This window comes from Leptonychotes weddellii, chromosome 12 (assembly GCF_054177405.1).
Source record: "Leptonychotes weddellii isolate Sample4059 chromosome 12, ASM5417740v2, whole genome shotgun sequence".
Classification (NCBI taxonomy): domain Eukaryota; kingdom Metazoa; phylum Chordata; class Mammalia; order Carnivora; family Phocidae; genus Leptonychotes; species Leptonychotes weddellii.
The window spans coordinates 46,843,599-46,860,852 of NC_138380.1; the positions used below are offsets into that span (position 1 = coordinate 46,843,599).

The window sequence follows — 17,254 nt, forward strand, 5'->3', positions numbered from 1 at the left end:
AAAAAAAAAAAAAAGTTAGACTTAGCCAATCTTGCTTATTACTAATGTGCAGGCACATTAGTCCTTGTACCCTATTAAGCAGACTAGCATTTGTGGAGTTGAAAAAAGGAAAAAAAGCAATTGGAGAAGCAGGCCAGCTAGCAAAACCAACAAGGTCCATCCATATTCTTTTCTCTAGTTTCTAACTAGACTGCCACCATTCTAACAGCACATTATTTCCTCAAAAATGTACTAAAACATATTGGATTATTTTGGTCCTAAGTCTTTCTCATAGCTGTGGCAGTGTAGCCACTTAATTTTTGGTAGTGCATGAAAAGTTGATCAGGCTCTAGAGGGACAAAATTACTCAAACTATCTAGAGGCTTATAAACCAGATGACAACTGATGGATTTATACTGGAGAATATAAATTTCCACTGGACAAAACACCAACACACAGTTTTAATTCAGATGACCATCTTCTTATTGTTTCAAAGTATGTAAGAAAATGAATTACTGATTTAAGTTCTTTGTGTAGCATGAAAAGGGAACTAGGTTGTCTTGAGAACTATTTTTTTTTTCACATTCCAGAAAAGAGTGACCAATTATCCCTAACCAACAATAAGGCAATCATCTATTAATATAATACCTAAATAAATCATATAGAGAGTCTGACAAATGCTGAATAAACTGCACAAGACTTGCTAACCAATTTCTTCTCTTCTGATTCCATGAAGACCACTTTTCTTCTGACTGTACGAAAACCACTTTTTTCTTTCAAATCTTTAGTTTTGGTATAAGCCTAAAAATAACACCAAGCAATACAATGGGCATAGTAGTTTCCCATAAAACTACCACTCAGAACTTGTGTTTTTTAATTTCACTCTCATAGATGACTTTAGAACAATACAACTCCATGTAGTGACAAAGGAATGCTGACACAAACACTATAAAACTTATCTCAGAAGTATTTCTAGTTTCTCTCTTTAAAGGCATAAAAATATAAAGATTAAGTATCAGGGTGCCTGCGTGGCTCAGTCATTAAGCGTCTGCCTTCGGCTCAGGTCATGATCCCGGGGTCCTGGGATCGAGCCCCACATCTGGCTCCCTGCTTGGCAGGAAGCCTGCTTCTCCCTCTCCTACTCCCCCTGCTTCTGTTCCTGCTTTCTCTCTCTCTCTGTCAAATAAATAAATAAAATCTTTAAAAAATAAAGATTAAGTGTCAAAGGAAAAATGGTGGGCATATCATTTAAACAAAGCATTAATTAATTAGCAATTATTTTAAATTATCCTTCTCAAGGTATCCGGGCAGCTCAGTCAGTTAAGCATCCGACTCTTGATTTCAGCTCAGGTCATGACCTCAGGGTTGAGACTGAGCCCCAAGTCAGGCTCTGTGCTCAGCACAGAGTCTGCTTGAGATTCTCTCTCTCTCTCCCCTTTCCCTCTGCCCCTCCCTCTACTCTCTCTCTAAATAAATAAATCTTAAAAATAAATAAAAATTAAAATTATCCTTCTCAAAAATATGCTTTTACCTACCTAATTTCTTTCAATATTTCAACCTTAGCTGCCAGATTTTCCATTCTGGTACCTACACGAGTCTTCAGAGTGCTTTCTAAATGTTTAGTCAAATCCATGGTAGTCGCTTTCTCTTGCTGCAACAAAAAACAAGCACATCCTAGTGAATCTCAAACAAGAAACTATATTTCTACTGTCACTTAAATGATTTTAAGGCATAACTAAAATTTTAAAGGTTAAAAAATATTGGGGTACCTGGCTGGCTCAGTTGGTGAAACATGCAACTCTTGATCTCAGGGTCATGGGTTTGAGCCCAATGTTGGGCATAGAGATTACTTTAAAAAAACTGGGGGGCGTCTGGGTGGTTCAGTCGGTTAAGCGTCCAACTCTTGGTTTTGGCTCAGGTAATGATCTCAGGGTCATGAGAGTGAGCCCCACATTGGGCTCAGTGTGAAGTCTGTTTGAGATTCTTTCTCTCCCCCACCCCACTCATGCTCTCTCACTCCTGCTCTAAAATAAATAAATAAATAAATCCTTTAAAAAGGGTTTTTTTTTAATGTTTAAACCACAGGACAACTGATTTCCCTACTGGTTGGGATCTGAAAAAGATAATCTATTCCAGTCTTCTGCCTTCACACAGATTACAGACTAATCTTTCATTCTAATAAAAAGCCAAACAGAAACAAATTTCACATATTTTATGTCTTAATACTTAAATTTTAAAAACATAAAAGATCTCTAGAGACACCAAAAGATTATCAATGACTATTTTTTGAAAAAGTCCTGTGTCATTTTACATTACAAAACAATCAAAAACATCACTTCTTTGACCCAAGCTAGATTAAGCTCCCTGATTCTGAGTGGTATCTCAAATTCAAGTCTACCATGATTATCTAAAATAATGTATAGAACAGTAATATGAATAAAGACCTGGCAGTTTTAGTCTAATTATACTCCAAACCAGATATTACATAAACACAGAAATTTTACTCAGTATTTGAGCAACATGCTCCTTAGTCCTCACATTCTCTCCAATTCTTCAGTTAAATAAAAAGAGAGAACCAGAATATACTGAATGCTTATGCTTATTACTAGTATGCTACACTCAGGTATGTTCATGCCCTTCTGCTCCCTTTTCTTGAGTAGGATGACCATGAAGAATCAGTTATGTTTGTTCTTAACTCTGTTTATAGCCACTGGAATTGTTATTATAATTACTCCAAAATTATATAAATCTAAGAAATTAAATAAATCTAAGGAAAAAAATACATAAATCTAAGAGTGGGAAAATAAAAAGTTGTTAAATAAACAATCTTTAATACAAATTACTAATGAACTGTATGTGAAAGAGAACTATAAAATACTGAGGAAAAGAATCATTTAGATCTAAAAGAATTGTGAAATTAAGCTGGTTCTCAAATATCTTGAGATTATTAGTCCACTTGTATAAAAAAAACACCAAACCTGGAAATCAGATAAAAACAATGAGTATGGTTTTTAAGACAAAGAACAAATAAGACAAACAGAAAAGATGGCAAATTCAAACCCAACCACATCAATAATTAAGGTAAATGAAAATTAGCTTAACATTCCAATTAAAAGATAGGAGATTATAAGTCTGGAAGAAAAAGCTCAGATTCAACTATATGTTGCTCATAAGACACACTTATTAGATAAAAAGAAACATAAAAATTAATGGGTGGAAAAGATATACCATGCAAACATGGCTATGTTAATATCAGGCAATGTGGACTTCAATACAGGGAGCATCCCCAGCAATAAATAGGGGTATTACATAAAGATGATTCATCAGGAAGACACTATTCTAAATGTGTATGCAACTAATAACAAAGTTTCAAATTCACAAAGTAAAACTTAACAGAAAAAAGGAAGAAACAGACAAAACCACAATAATATCTGAAGATTTCAACACTCTTCTCTGGGTACTGATAGAACAAGTAGACAGAAAAATCAGTCCGGATACAAAAGACTTCAACAACACTATCAGCTAATTCGATTTGATTTACAGAATACTCCACCACACAACTGTAGAATATACATAATTTTTTATTATTTTTTTTAAACTTTTTTTTTTTTTTTTTTTAAGATTTTATTTATGTATTTGACAGAGAGAGATAGCGAGAGAGGAAACACAAGCAGGGGGAGTGGGAGAGGGAGAAGCAAGCTTCCTGCGGAGCAGGGAGCCCAATGCGGGGCTCCATCCCAGGACCTTGGGACCATGACCTGAGCCAAAGGCAGATGCTTAACGACTGAGCCACCCAGGCGCCCCTACACATAATTTTTTAAAGTACATGGAACACCTCCAAGACAAATCATATGCTGGATAATAAAGCAAATCACAATAAAAGAACTGAAATGACAGAAAGTATGCTAATATCAAGAGATTAACTAAAACTCAGTAACAAAAATATACTGGGGGAGGGGTGCCTGGGTGGCTCGGTCATTAGGCATCTGCCTTAGGCTCAGGTCGTGATCCCGGGGGTCCTGGGATCGAGCCCCACATCAGGCTCCCTGCTCAGTGGGAAGCCTGCTTCTCCTCTCCCACTCCCCCTGTTGGTGTTCCCTCTCCCTCCCTCACTGTGTCTCTCTCTGTCAAATAAATAAATAAAATCTTTATATATATATATACTAGGGAAAAAAAATCTCCAAATATGTGAAAATTAGACAATATACTTCTAAATAATTGATGATTCAAAAAAAAATCACAGAATTCTAAAAATATGTTTAATCAATAAAAACAAAGTATCAAAATCTGTGGGCTATAGATAAAGAAGTACTTAAAAGGAAGTATCTTTAAATGTTATAAGGAACAAAAGATTAAAAACAATAATATGAATTTCCATCTAAAGAAGATTAAAGGGCAAATTAAAGAGGAAGGCAGGCAATCATAACGTAAAAAAATCAATTAATTAATTAAAAAAGAAATAAATTCTATGGGGCACCTGGGTGGCTCAGTCGTTAAGCGTCTGCCTTCAGCTCAGGTCATGATCCCAGGATTCTGGGATCGAGCCCCGCATCGGGCTCCCTGCTCAGCGGGAACCCTGCTTCTCCCTCTCCCACTCCCCCTGCTTGTGTTCCTGCTCTTGCTATCTCTGTCTCTGTCAAATAAATAAATAAAATCTTTAAAAAAATAAAGAAAAAAGAAAAAAGAAATAAATTCTAAAAACCAACAGATACAGAAATCAGTACTTTGAAAACATTAAGAACTTCAGGTTTCTGGTCCAGCATTTAAAAAGCCTGGAAGTCACTACACCATCCTAACAAGTAAAAAGCTCAACAAACTAAAAAATCAACAAGCCTTCTTAGATCTTTAAGAAAGATGAGGTCACAGGGCAAACTGCTGCTCCCAAAACTGGAGAGACAGACAGGGAAAGAAAAGCCATTCACAACTCATATGGAGCAGCAACCTCTGAGGGAACCAGTCTGGAGTAGGTAAACCTCAACTTCAAATGACAATTGCAGAAGACTCAGTGTGAACAACTCAGAGTTAAAAACTCCAGGCAGACCCGGTCATCAGGATGCCTCCACTTTCACCCCCAGGATCTCTACCACGTTCTCACAGTATAAATATAAGAGAAAAATCCTCTCAAGCTTCCAAAAGGGAAAGGGGGAAAGGAAGCATTTTACGCTAGAGTATTCTGTTCTTAACAAGATCTGCCCTCAGGGAAACTATTATTTTTTTAAGTTTTTATTTATTTATTTGACACAGAGAGAGAGAGATGGCGCATGTACCGAGATGGCGCAGGGTGAGTGGGAAAGGGAGAATATATACTAAAAGACAAAAAACACAGTTAGAGGAAGAGACAAAGCAAGAATCAGAATCAGACTCAGACATGGCATGGATAGATGCTCAACTGTCAAGACCAGAAATTTTTTTTTTTTTAAGATTTTATTTATTTATTTGACAGAGAGAGAGATAGCGAGAGCAGGAACACAAGCAGGGGGAGTGGGAGAGGGAGAAGCAGGCTTCCCGCTGAGCAGGGAGCCCGACGTGGGACTTGATCCCAGGACCCTGGGATCACGACCTGAGCCGAAGGCAGACGCTTAACAACTGAGCCACCCAGGCGCCCCCAAGACCAGAAATTTTAAACATGATATGATTAATATGCTAAGGGCTCCAGTACTTAATTAGACAGCATGCAAGAACAGATGGGCAATGAAAGCAGAGAGATGGAAATTCTAATAAAAAAGCAGAAATACTAGAGATCAAAAACACTAGAGCAGAAATGAACAATTCTGATGCACTTATCAGTAGACTGGATGTCGCTGAGGAAAGAATCTCCGTAATCCAAGATACATGAATGCTATATGTCCACAAAAAGACCTACACAGAAATATTCACAATGGCTTTATTCATAACAACTAAAAACTAGAACAAACACCCTAAATACAAACTGTGGTATATTGCTACAATGGAATACTACTCCGTAATAAAAATGAACAAACTTCTAATATACACAACATAGATAAATCTCACAACCATTATGTTCAGTGAATGAAACCAGATCCAAAAGAATACATATCAGAGGATTCCATTTTTATGAAGTACAGGACCAGGAAAACTAAACTATGGTGATATACATCAGAACAGTGATTGCCCTGAGTGGGAGGAAGAGAGGTTAGACTGTAAGGAGGCACCAAGGAACTTTCTGAAGTGGAACTGAACATTTTATATCTTGAGTAGGTACAACAGATGTCCTGTAATCCATTTACACTTTTTGATGGAAGAGGACAGGGGAACACCCCCAGAGAAAAAAAATAAAAGGCAGGTGACTAATCTCCCTATCAATTAGACCTTTAAAGAAACAGACTATTTTCTAAGGAGAAGAGACCTTATCTCTGAAATGCCCTTCCTTAGTAGGATATCTCCAGATAAAAGGTTAGTTATGGGGCACCTGGGTGGCTCAGTCGGTTAAGTATCCAGACTCTTGATTTCGGCTCAGGACATGATGTCAGACTTGTGAGATAGGGCTCTGCGCTCAGCAGAGAGTCTTCTTGGATTCTCTCCCTCTCCCTCTGCCCCTCCCCTCTCCCCAGCCTCGAGCGCATGCTCTAAAATAAATAAATAAATCTTTAAAAATAAAAATAAAAGATTAGTTATAATGGACAGAACCCAAGATTTATGGATTTATGAGGCAGAGCTCCCTGGAGAATGCCACATACGGATTTAAAGGCTGAAAATTGAGTTCAATTACCAATGGTCAATGATTTCATCATCAGACCTAATGAAATGGTCATTTAAAAACAAAAACAGGGGCGCCTGGGTGGCTCAGTCGTTAAGCGTCTGCCTTCGGCTCAGGTCATGATCCCAGGGTTCTGGGATCGAGTCCCACATCGGGCTCCCTGCTCTGCAGGAAGCCTGCTTCTCCCTCTCCCACTCCCCCTGCTTGTGTTCCTGCTCTCGCTATGTCTCTCTCTGTCAAATAAATAAATAAAATCTTTAAAAAAATAAAAATAAATAAAAAAAATAAAAAAAAAAACCCTCCAAATAATTAGGTTTTAGGGAGCTTCCAGATGGGTGAACAAACCCATGTACTGGTAGAGTGGTAGACTAAATATCCCCAGCTTCCCTACTCCACCTTTCACCCCCATCATATATCCTTTATAATAAAACTGTAATCATAAGTACAGCACTTTCCTGAGTTCTGTGAGTTGTTTTAGTGAATTATTGAACAGGGGAGTAGGGATCACAGGAACTCTCAAATTTACAGGCAGAAGTGTAGGTAGCCTGGGAACCTGATTGTGGCTGGTATCTGAAGTGGTAGAAGTCGTATGGGACTGAGTCCTTAACTTGTGGGGTCTGTGCCAACTGCTGGGTATTTAGTATCACAAATGAATGGTACGACATCCAGTTGGTGATGGTGAATTGGAGACCAGTGTTAGGATGGCACTTACACATTTGAAAATACACAATATTGAAAAATACACAATATTCTTGGGGGAGAAAAAAATGCTCTGAATCTGAGCAAACCTTGAGATCTAACTACCATAAAAGGAAATACATGCAGATAAAGGAGACTCTTAAGCAACACAAGGATGCAGATTAAGCAATTTAAGAGATTTATCATCCAAAATGCAAGGCACAGGCCTAAACTAGGATCCCAACTGGAAGAAGCTAAGGGACATTCATAGCTTCCCTTCAGGAAATCTGAACACTGGATATTAAAAGATATTAAGGAATTACTGTTAATTTTTAAGTATGAACAGTATTACGGTTGTCTTTTTCGAAGTTATTCTCTACCAGAGGCACACACTAAAACATATACAGTAGAATATTATGAATGGGATTTGTTTTAAAATAACTCTGGGCCGCCTAGGTGGCTGAGTTGGTTAAGTATGTGCCTTCAGCTCAGATCATGATCCCAAGGTCCTGGAATCGAGCCCTGGATCAGGCTCCCTGCTCAGTTGGGGAGTCTGCTTCTCCCTCTCCCTATGCCCCTGCTCATGCTCTCTCTCTCTCTCACTCTCTCTCAAACAAATAAATTTTTAAAATCTTTAAAAATAAATAAATAAATAAATAAAATAAAGTAACTCAGGAGGTATAGTTTTTTTTTTAAAAAAGACTGCCCATGTGTCTAATAATGTAAAACCGGCTGATGAATACATAAGGTTAATTATTCAACTCTCTCCTTCTGGAATGTTTGAAATTTCCCACAGTCAAAAGTTTTTAAAAGAACATAAAAGGAAATGTAAATGAGCAATCATTAATCTTTCAAACATTCAATGAAATCCAAAGATGATTAGTTTGGAGTGTAAGAAAAAACTTCATCTGTAAACAAATATAAAGAAAAGAGAGAATGAGAGAGGAGGAGAGAAAGGGAAGAAAACAAAAAGTGACAACAAATTAAACAAAGAAGAACAGATGAGTATACAGATTACCCAGACGGTCACTCTTTACACCAGTGAACATACCATACCTGCAGCTCCTGGGCAGTCTGTTGTACTTTGGATTCTAGAACTTTATAACTTTCAAGAAGAACCTCCTTCTCTGTTTTAAGCCTTTCATTTTCTTCAATCAGCTTCTGGTCCTGCTTAATTTTTGCCAGGCTGACATTAGACCCTAAATTAAAGTCTCCAACAGCCAAATTTTCCCTATTAAAAACAAATTCACTCATTTTAAAAACCAAACTGTGTAAGGCTGACAGAGATCATAAATCTAAACTAAATCATCCTGAGCTTTTTATACCATAATATAAAGTTAACTTCAAAAACAATGCTGCCAACACTCAAATATATGCCAACTTGTAGCAATATCAACTCCAGCAAATACAGTAAAAAGCATTCTTTATCAGTTTCTTCCAATTTCTCCTCCCCATCAACCCCACTCCATTTTACAGTTTTTTTCTAAGATCCCAAAAACAGCTACATAACCCAAGACATGGCATCATGGCTTGGATCATGATACAGAAGTTTATAAATGGTTTGGTACTTAGAAACATTAAACATGGCTTTCTGCTTCAAATTTATAATTCGAGATTGTCTAAAAAGTGAATTCCCTTTGTAATAATCAAATTCCATCATAACAAGTTACCACAGGAAGAACAAAGAGTTTCTCTTTTGTTAAAAAGGAAAGGTAATTCCCTAAAACTCATTAAAATATTCTTAAAGCCATAGGAAAACTTCAAAGTTTATCTGAAATTCTAGCTTTGCCTGAATAATTGATTTAGGGGTATATTTTTTTGATAAACATATTCAAAAGAATTAATATGAAGAGCTGGTATGTGAACTTTAAACAACTGAGGCATGATTTTTCTTTCAAAATGGCTTTTAATGAAAATATTCCTGCAAAAGCAGACAGGAATACATGTTTGAGAAAAATAGAAATGAGTACCATCCCTCAAAATCACTGACATAGATGAAGACTCCAAAAACATAAGCCTTGACTTCTACTATGACAAGAGCTTCTACCATGAATTAGAAACTAGTTAAGACTAAAAACCCCATGACAGTCTTACTTTGGAAATGTCACATGATTTCCTGCATCATTTTCATTCTTCAGGTCAAGAGTCATCCTCCCACTTAAGCGCCCCTTTGGCCGGGTGAAGGCTGACTGGTTTGATCTATGCCCCCATGAGGGAATGGGGCTTTTGAGGTTCCTGAGGACAAGATGACCAGGATCTGATTTTTTTTCCTCACAGGTGTTAGTGCTGGAAGTGAGCTTACATTTTTCTGCAAATCCTTTTTTAGCCACCTCCTCCCCTATATCCACACTGCCATACTCAGCCTGAGCAATAACTGTTCCATCTTGATAGGTTGCTTTAATTCTCATTTTTATCTCCTTTTCAAAAATCAAGCTCCCCAAAAAGGTTCTGCCCTAAGAAAGATGGGGGAGGAAAAAAGTTGTAAACCAACTACACCAACATGTTTTTCTTCACTTTATTTTGTTTCTACCCAGTTTTTCAAACAATCATACTCCTTCATTCTGAAAACTCTATAAAAGCACTCTTACCTTGTTATTGGCTATATGCAAATATACTTCTCCATTTGTATGAACATATTCTAATTACACATTTAGAGGAGAAATCTTCCTTTCCAGAAGTAGAATTAATACCTGTATAGGCAGCCATATTTATAAATTTTAAAATGTGTACCAATTAAATACCCTAGAATAATTGTTTTAAACCAAGCAGATGGTGTTGACCATTTTGATCCCAATGAAATGAAATGGTGTCCTGAGGAGTATAGCACATAAAAATGAATTCTGGTATCTAGAAAAAGCACTCAAATTCAACAAAACTTTAAAAATAGTTTTACAGGGGCACCGGGGTGGCTCAGTCAGTTAAGTGTCTGCCTTTGGCTCAGGTCATGATCTCAGGGTCCTGGGATGGAGCCCTGCAACAGCTCCTTGCTCAGTGGGGAGCCTGCTTCTCTCTCTCTGCCCCTCCCCACCCCCTGCTTGTGCTCTCTCTCTCTCAAAAAAAATGAATAAAAAATCTTTAATAATAAAATAAAATAAAAAATACATAGAATTACAAAGAAAATTATTTCACTGTGATACATTTTAACCCCAAGTTAAGAACCCCTGGACCTAGAAGGGTGCATCCGAAAGGGCAGAAGGTGGTAAACGGTAAATGCTCATCATTAACCATCCAAAAAAAAAATTTTTTTTAATCCACAAACCAAAATGACAACATATTTTAAGTTTACAAAAACATGGGCTTTGGGGCGCCTGGGTGGCTCAGTCGGTTAAGCGACTGCCTTTGGCTCAGGTCATGATCCCGGGGTCCTGGGATCGAGTCCCGCGTCAGGCTCCCCGCTCTGCATGGAGCCTGCTTCTCCCTCTCCCACTCCCCCTGCTTGTGTTCCCTCTCTCGCTGTGTCTCTCTGTCAAATAAATAATAAAAATAAAATCTTTAAAAAAAAACAAAAACAAAAAACATGGGCTTTGTAAATCTTTCAAATCATAAAATTTTTAAATACACACATCCTGAGAGGCTTGAATTTACCAAGAATACCAATATAGATAGCAAAGATGGTTCAAAAGGCATCACCAACAAATGAGATCAAGCAAACAAAGCTAACCAACTCAAAATATAGTTCATAGAAATATATCAGATTAAGATTTCGATCAATCAGAATGTGGTTTTGGGTTAACCTCTTTCATACAAAAACCCTTGGTTTCAACAGATGTAACAATGTTGGGGTTCAGGAGCAAATGGTCAAGAAAGAATTTTTGAGATGTCTTCTCAAAAGGTGGTTTTATTAAAGCATGGGACAAGATCCGTGGGCAAAAAGAGCTGCACTGGGGTCATGAGGAGTGGCCCATTATATACTTTCAAATTGGGAGGGGGTCAGGGAAAGCGTAACTCTCTAAGGAATTTGGAAGCAAGGTCTCCAGGACCTTGAGGGGCTAGCTGTTGTTAGGAAAAGGTCATTTGCTACTGTCTAGTAAAACCTTAGTCATGAGACCCTTCAGATGTCTATCAGTGGGCCATATGCTTGGAGGATGATTGCTAACATGTATCTTGGGGGGAAGGGGTGGGTAGAGATAAAGGAAGTTTCCAAAGGAATTTTTACATGTTAAAGGAGACTTGCAGGATTTTGGAAGTCAGGCTAATGTTAAGCTAAGGTTGCCTTTTGCTTTTAGCAAAGTATTAATATGGAGGCAGCTGAGTTCCTAGAGGAAGGGCATTCTGCCTGTCTCAAGGGCTTGTCAATGGCTGTAAATTTTAAGGAAATTTAATTTTTTTTCCTTTGCCTTTGTTCACATCATCACCGTCATGCTGAAAGTCTATCTAAAATCAAGTACAACTTTCTACTCCTAACCAATGTTAATGGAAGTGACAGTGTCTGAAAATTATTGCTGAAATATGTAAAATTCTTAATATTTCAAGAAACTCTGTCTTTGGGCAACATATGTATTTAAGTGGAAATAATCTACTTTCCACAAGAGTTCTAATTACCTAAAGCTGAATGCTCTAAAGGCATACTACTCCTTGTTTAAAATATGTTATGCAAAAATCTGATTTTTAGACTTTTCCCTGAAGTCAAACTCCATTTAGTTATTGTCACCAATCACATTTAGTTGTTCAACAAAATTCTCCCTGAATTATACATAATCACAAAGACAGAACCCTAAACTTGGAATAAATTCTAAGTTCTCCTAAATTCTAACAAAAAGAATGACCAAGTAGATGATACATGGATTTTTTAATATTATACTTTACCATAAAAATATATATTCTACATATTCTTTTTTAAATGTCAAATATTTAATTTTTATAGTGAGAAATGTGTTATAGTTCCCATTAAATCTTGCATGCCGGAAAGAGAGATCGATTTATTTATTTTTAAAACATAGGTATTTAAAAGGCATAAATAAGATTTATCTTTTAAATAAATCTGGTCATTGGGGCGCCTGGGTGGCTCAGTCATTAAGCATCTGCCTTCGGCTCAGGTCATGATCCCAGGGTCCTGGGATCGAGTCCCACATCGGGCTCCCTGCTCCGCGGGAAGCCTGCTTCTCCCTCTCCCACTCCCCCTGCTTATGTTCCTGCTCTCGCTATGTCTCTCTCTGTCAAATAAATAAATAAAATCTTTAAAAAAAATAAAATTAAATTAAAATAAAATAAATAAATAAATCTGGTCATTGTTTTAGAACACAGAGCTTTCAATGATTAAAAAAGGATGATGTCATTTTTCTAAGACGTATCTCATTGTGTTTCCCAAACTGGTAAGCTTTATTCAAAACCAAGAAAGCATCACTTGCTTTCTATTTTAATTTACCTAATCTTGTCTGGATATATTAGAAAACAGGCTAAAAGCCTTTAATCTTTTATTTTTTTTTTTAAAGATTTTATTTATTTATTCATGAGAGACAGAGAGAGAGAGGCAGAGGGAGAAGCAGGCTCCCAAGGAGCAGAGAGCCCGATGCGGGACTCGATCCCAGGACCCTGGGATCATGACCTGAGCCGAAGCCAGACGCTTAACCATCTGAGCCACCCAGGCGCCCAAGCCTTTAATCTTTTAAACCCAAATTCCAATCTCTAGCTCTCATTCCCTGATTCTACATAAAATTTTCAAAATAAGGAAGGCATTTAGGGCATAAATCTTCATGTGATCTTCAGCATTTGTAACCACTATTCTGAGTATCAATTTCAACTGTGCTATAACATGGGTATCAAAGTGTTGGTTTAAAACGTACTGAGGGTATTTTAGTGCCTAGGTCACCCTCTGGAAGTGTCTCTCCTCTCTCTCTCTCTTAAACTAAATCCCTACTATTCATTCATTTGTTCAAATGCTAGATAAACTGGATGCTCATCTAACACCTAACAGGCAAGATCAAGGAGATCAGGCATAGAAAAATGAATAAAATATTATCTCTACTAAGACAGTCTTATCTCTACAAGCTCACTATCTTGTGGGGGAGGGAAAAATGCAATTCTAGATACCTTATTCACTGAATGAAACAGCTACAGGGGAATGGGCGGTGGGTATTAGCAAAGACTTTAGATAGGAAATTATATTTGAGCCTTGAGCTGAGAATTAATGGCTAAACATGGGCTTCCTAAGCAGAGACATTCAAGAGTAACTATTTTCTTCCAGAAAACAGCTAATAGTCTTTTTACCGAACATAAGCATGCAAATACAAATAATACCACCTGTAAAGAATCTATGAAGCATACAAAACATTCCCCAATAACTAAAGTTTACTCCTCAGTTCCAAAACTAACTTTTAAAAATGACCTTTTATTCTTGATTCATATTTGTTTCAATCAACATAAATTTTGTATCACCCTACCATGAGAACAGCAACAGACTTGAGTTCCAGCCCTCACTCAGCCATAATTAGCTTCATGACTTTAAATACTTAGTCATGTAATTGTTCTAGACCAGATTTCTTTATAAAATAACAGGGTGAGAGCAGAGGAATTCTAAGGTCACTAAATGTAAGATTCTAGCGTTCTAGGCATACAAGAAATTCAAAACAAGCCCCTACCTTGGTCAAAACATCTAGATTAAAGGAAAACATAAAAAACTTCAGATTTTAAACCAGAAATTTAGGGGTGTAATTTTACAATAATATCTATGTACTTCTGAAAGTCTGAGTTCCAAGTACAGAATTGTTTCTTATAAGTAACTATACTGCAGACAAAACTATGCCCAACAACCTCCAAGATTCTCAAAACAAAACAAACAGAAAAAAAGAGGCAAAGAGGTTTGTGAATTTTACTATTCCACATAAGTCATTTGAGCTGCTAAATAAAAAAATGCAAATCTGATTACTTAGCAATAATATCTCAACAGCATTAACACGCACCAAAAGAACATTATTGCACAGATTTAAAAGGAGGTAGAATTCCCATTAAGACTACCCCTGAAATTATCAGATGGCTGCCAGAATTAGGTTACTAACCCAAACTTTAATGGAAATGGATACAAACTAGAATCTATGGATACAAACTAGAATCTAGATAGAACATCATTGAAAACTACTACACCAAACAGTATGAACCCTTGCCAAAATGATAAAAATCTGATTAATTCACAACTCCACTAATTTCAGTTTTGTGATATTTATGGCCAGGGCTAGGTTAAAGATCACTTTTATGTAATAAATACTGCCTCAAAAGCAAGTCTCCATTATAAAAGACTCTTCTAAGCTTTCACATGAGAAGATACTATTTACACTTATTATGTAAATATATACACATATACAACTCTGATCATCACGAATGTTTACCTAGCAAAGATGAGTACAAATAATTGCTTTTGAATCATTATATAATTCATATTTTAATTAATTACTTTTAATTATTCTATAATTCGTATTTTTCACTAATTTATACAGGCTTTTATATTTTAAAAAATCAGCAGAATTTAACTACATTTATATTTTGTGTCAAATACATAGCTTTACTTCCATTAACAAAAATATTTAAAATCTGTGACTTGCCTGATCGAACTGGGTAACTTCTTGGCCAGAAGGAATCTGTAGTCCCCAAAGTCTATATTTTTTGGCAACACTAGAAAATTGCAGATCCAAAGGAATCTCAACTATATCAGATCGATTTAGAATTTCAGTATTTCCATAGTCAATGTATCTCACCAGACACTGGGAAAAAATGAGACAAATACTAACACAGAACTTAGATTAACATCTCCAAAGAAACCATCAATTTGCTGCTTTCTGTTAATTACCTGTAATTACCTCAGGGCATTTTACCTCAAATTGATAAAATGTATTTAGAAACAAGACCTCCAACAATATCTTCAGAATAAAGAAAATCCATGGTCCATGAGATCCCAGTAATCTCTGTTTGGTACTAGTTAACTAATAGTACTAGTTACTTATACTAGTTCCAACAGTACCATTTCTCATTATGGTTGTTTTTTTTTTTAAACAGCTAGTAAATAAACATAAATCTATGAAGCTTATGGCTTCTCCTATCTCAAATGTTAAAATCAATTAACATTCCTAAATTCAAGTTGGAAACAGTAAAATCTGAAAAGAAAAGCAAAATTATCAAACTTCCTTGGGTAAAATTAAACCCATCCCAGGTGTTTGACCTAGGAAATGTATCAAAGTCACCCTCACATCCAGCTCTACATTTAGAAAGTAAAAAGAAAAGGAGCTTATCACAAGGTCAAAAGCCATCTTGCCCCTGAATTTTAAAAAAGTTAAAGCCAAGGGGCGCCTGGGTGGCTCAGTCGGTTAAGCGGCTGCCGTCAGCTCAGGTCATGATCCCAGGGTCCTGGGATCAAGCCCCGCATCAGGCTGCTTAGCAGAGCCTGCTTCTCCCTCTCCCTCTGCCGCTCCCCTTCCTTGTGCTCTCTCTCTCTGTGTCAAATAAATAAATAAAATCTTTTAAAAAAAAAAGTTAAAGCAAACACAATATATCATCTCCAGTTGTCAAACTGTGAGGAAAACATCTAATTAGAAAGGTCTATTTCACTAAGATAAACCATTACCTTGGACAGTATTAAATCATGAAATTTTTCTTAAAAAGTTATTCTGAGCGTTACTCAAATTGTTTCATCTTATCATCTCCTTATTACACTAAGAAAAATATCTATAAAATATATACACATGAGAAAATATTTTAAGTCCAGTAAAGCAGATACAGGAAAAAAACAGTAAAGGAAAGCTTACAGAGATGCTTTTACACAGCCTGCCATATGCAATTGCCACCAGCTATTCAGAATCTCATCTCCATAAATCCCCTTAAAATCTCCCTCAAGTTCATAATGTAAAAACTCAAATAGCTAAACACAAAGAAAATTCATCACATTCAACCAAAGCATTAAAAGCAGCAAGTCAATCGTCATTAACAATATGCAAATCAACTAAGCAAAAGATAAAAAGAACTTCTTAAGGACAGATCAAATGTTCTTTTCTTACTCAATCTTAATAGATGAACTTTTTTTTAAAGTTATTTAGCAAGAACCAAACATGATGATTAAGAACCATTGGTCAGTAGGGGAGCCCAGGTGGCTCAGTGGGTTAAGCAGCTGCCTTTGGCTCAGGTCATGATCCCAGCGTCCTGGGATCGAGCCCCGCATCAGGCTCCCTGCTCAGTGGAGAGTCGGCTTCTCCCTCTCCCTCTGCCTGACTCTCTGCCTACTTGTGCTCTCTCTCTCTCTGTCAAATAAATAAATAAAATCTTTAAAAAAAAAAAAATTGGTCAGTAAACATAATCTACAAATTATGTAATCTACTCTTGGACAATCTTCAGTGATTATATGACAACTTAAATTCAGAAGAATATTCCTGAATCTGACCTGGATTTTTTTAAGCAATTCATTTCTTTTCTGTTCACTAGGGGGAAAAAAACATGTTTAATCAATTTATAAGTTCAATTGAACCAGATCTTATTACTACTATGTATAATCAATGAAGGGCTAAATAAGCATCAAATTTTGGAGCCAAAATAATCATTATTCAGGGCAAAAAAAAAAAAAAAACTGAACACTTGTTCCTGCCTTTTCATCACTGATGATTTTCAGTACTTTGCATCTGTACCAACATTTATCTTCAGAAAATAATCCACCATAAATCTATAAAGAGAAAAAGAAAGTAAAATTATTTAGCATTTTAATAATTCAAAGCTTGTTAAGTAGATCAGAATAATGGTTAGCATTTATTAAGCACTTACTATCGGGCAATAAGCACTTTATATATAATAACTTATTTTATTCTCACAGCCATACGAGGTAGGTACATTGTGTTCACCATTATATGCCCAAAGTCATAAGCCAGTAAGCAACAGAACCAGGATTCAAAGTCAGGCAATCTGACT

The 17,254-nt window shown here is 36.4% G+C and overlaps 1 protein-coding gene across 1 annotated transcript in view; it reads right to left on the reverse strand.

Moving 5' to 3' along the window:
- STK31 (serine/threonine kinase 31) overlaps positions 1-17,254 on the reverse strand; it is a 68,118-nt gene that overhangs the window by 37,347 nt on the left and 13,517 nt on the right. The window contains exons 5-10 of the mRNA XM_081800871.1: positions 16,938-17,012; positions 14,911-15,069; positions 9,470-9,828; positions 8,432-8,606; positions 1,515-1,630; positions 688-761 (exon numbers count right to left, since the gene is read on the reverse strand). Of these exons, the coding sequence (XP_081656997.1) occupies positions 688-761; positions 1,515-1,630; positions 8,432-8,606; positions 9,470-9,828; positions 14,911-15,069; positions 16,938-17,012 (958 nt within the window). The remainder of the gene's footprint in view (positions 1-687; positions 762-1,514; positions 1,631-8,431; positions 8,607-9,469; positions 9,829-14,910; positions 15,070-16,937; positions 17,013-17,254) is intronic.